Source organism: Branchiostoma belcheri, unplaced genomic scaffold (assembly GCF_001625305.1).
Source record: "Branchiostoma belcheri isolate BF01 breed outbred unplaced genomic scaffold, Haploidv18h27 scaffold112, whole genome shotgun sequence".
Lineage (NCBI taxonomy): Eukaryota > Metazoa > Chordata > Leptocardii > Amphioxiformes > Branchiostomatidae > Branchiostoma > Branchiostoma belcheri.
In genome coordinates, this window is record NW_017802514.1 from 1,014,284 (window position 1) to 1,016,543 (window position 2,260).

The 2,260-nt window shown below is 42.0% G+C and overlaps 2 protein-coding genes across 4 annotated transcripts in view; one reads left to right on the plus strand and one right to left on the minus strand.

Moving 5' to 3' along the window:
* Nucleotides 1–2,205, minus strand: part of LOC109461724 (DNA ligase 1-like) — a 17,832-nt gene extending 15,627 nt beyond the window's left edge. For both annotated transcript variants that reach the window (XM_019758123.1, XM_019758116.1), the window contains exons 1-2: nucleotides 2,009–2,205; nucleotides 1,215–1,421 (exon numbers count right to left, since the gene is read on the minus strand). In XM_019758123.1, the coding sequence (XP_019613682.1) occupies nucleotides 1,215–1,421; nucleotides 2,009–2,176 (375 nt within the window). In that variant the 5' untranslated portion in view covers nucleotides 2,177–2,205. The remainder of the gene's footprint in view (nucleotides 1–1,214; nucleotides 1,422–2,008) is intronic.
* The window catches only part of LOC109461751, a 23,777-nt gene that overhangs the window by 7,538 nt on the left and 13,979 nt on the right, over nucleotides 1–2,260 (plus strand). The window lies entirely within an intron of this gene.

The window sequence follows — 2,260 nt, forward strand, 5'->3', positions numbered from 1 at the left end:
GCCACCTACCCCACAAGTGTCGGAAGTTACAGTGACGTCACGTAACTTCAGACAACTTCGGACAACTTCAGACACCTGCCACCCTACCCCACAAGTGTCGGAAGTTACAGTGACGTCACGTAACTTCAGACAACTTCGGACAACTTCAGACACCTGCCACCCTACCCCACAAGTGTCGGTGTTACAAGTTACAGTGACGTCAGACTTTACTCCCGATAACCCCCAAAACCACTCGGAAATGGTCGTAACTTCGGACAACTTCAGACAACTTCTGCCACCCTAACTTCTGCCACTTCACCCTGATACTGGACATACCTCTGACAAGTACAGATGTACAAAACTGTACTATAGGATGGTTGATGCTGATGGTTGTCAACAGTTGCTGAAGAAATGAAAAGTTTACAAAGTTTGACACCTTTGATGGAGGCGTCTAGGAACTCTGCGATCTCCTCCGTGTTTCCCGACACCATCGATGTGGCGAACACAAACTCTCCCTCCACCTCTTCAAACGACTCTCGCAGCATCTCGCGACGTTTGCGGAACGGCTCTCGTACCAGGGACTAAAAAGGAAGGAAAGTTCGATCAGCATTTATTTCCATGTACAATATGTAACTTCATCAATAAAAATCCAGGTCCTTCTTCATTACTCTCATGTAACTAACTAAACTCAATGGAAAGAAATCCATCTACAATGTCATGTTTGGGAAAGATAGAAAACTTTTGCACTGATTATTTTCTTCACCAGCATACTGTACAATACATTGTACTAGTACATTACAAAAAATAGGAAAAAATATAGTAGGTCTTGAACAGGATTTGTAACTTATTTACTGTGCCTTTCTTAAGAAACCTTTTATCAACTCACCTGTCCATTGAGGTACAGCAGGTCGAAGGCATACACACACACCTGCACCTTAATCTCTGACTTATCAGCATCCTGAAGGAACAATAACAGAGCCATTAGACTTCATCAATTGACTATATAATATATCTTTAGCATGAAAAGTCAATAAATATTGTAAAGGTAGCTAAAAACATTGATTATTAAACAAATACTGAATTGATTTTCAACCTACCCATCTTCCCCAAATCTGTTGTAGGTAAACAAGGCAATATCAATGCCACACATTGCTTGTGTGATGCCTAATGTTAATGTCAGGTGACTATCATGTGACCATCATGTGATCATCATGCCCCTATCATGTGACACCCACCTTCCTCTTCCTGGTACTGAGCACCTGGAAGGGCAGGATCTTCTTGTTCTCGGGGTCCCAGGCTACCGCCTCCGAGTCAATGATACAGGAAGTGACATCATCATGCTTGACCTTTGGCATGCGTGCAATGATGTCTGGGTACTTGGAGGTGTTGTTTTCCTGGTTTCTGCTATAGATGTGGATCTCTCCATTTTCTAGCATGTGGATCTGACAAGAACAAAAACATGTTTTAAGTGTGATCAAAAACTATTATTATATATATACATCATATCAAAGTATGTTACACAATCCATAATCTTTACAGGGCATCATGATTACCTTATGTCTCTAAAAAGGATCACTAGTAATACTACACTTCTTCTTTAAACCCATCCAATACATTCTGAACAGACAAAGATGTCATTCATTGCGATGTTTCTCATTGCCAAGAAAGCAGAATATAACAAACAACGTAAAATTCTTGCAGTACAAAAATTTATGCCTCAAAATGACTGAAACAATACTTATGATTATGGCAAAAACTGGCAGTGTTCAACACCACCTGTTCATAGCCAAGAAAAAAAGTGCAAAACTATTTTTCAAAAGAATAGGAAGTTATAGAAAGACCTATGATCCACTGCTCACGGAGTCACGTGTGTTATCTGCGTGACGTCAGGGAAGTGGTGGATTGCTCATTCCTTGACAAAGACTGGAGTTGTACAGTCGAAAATTTGGATGAGTCCAATTTGTTGTGTTGGAAATTAGTTTAAAATTGCTTCATGATGGGAACAGTTCTGTTTACGCTAGCAACTGACCTGTGCCCTCTCCCCGTCGTACTTGTACTCGCAGGTGAACTCTGCCCCCTCGAACCTGCGCAACACCTCGCTCACTCCCTTGGTGGGATGCGCCAACATGGGCTTGAGGGGGGTGCCAGGTGTCAGCTTGCAGTGTTTGGGCAGCTCTTCCAAACCGTGCTTCAGCATGGCAGAGATGACAGCGTCATAGTTTGGCATCTCACTGTGGGAAAGTAGTTCAGATTTACAGTATGTTCAGAAGTATGAAACTGA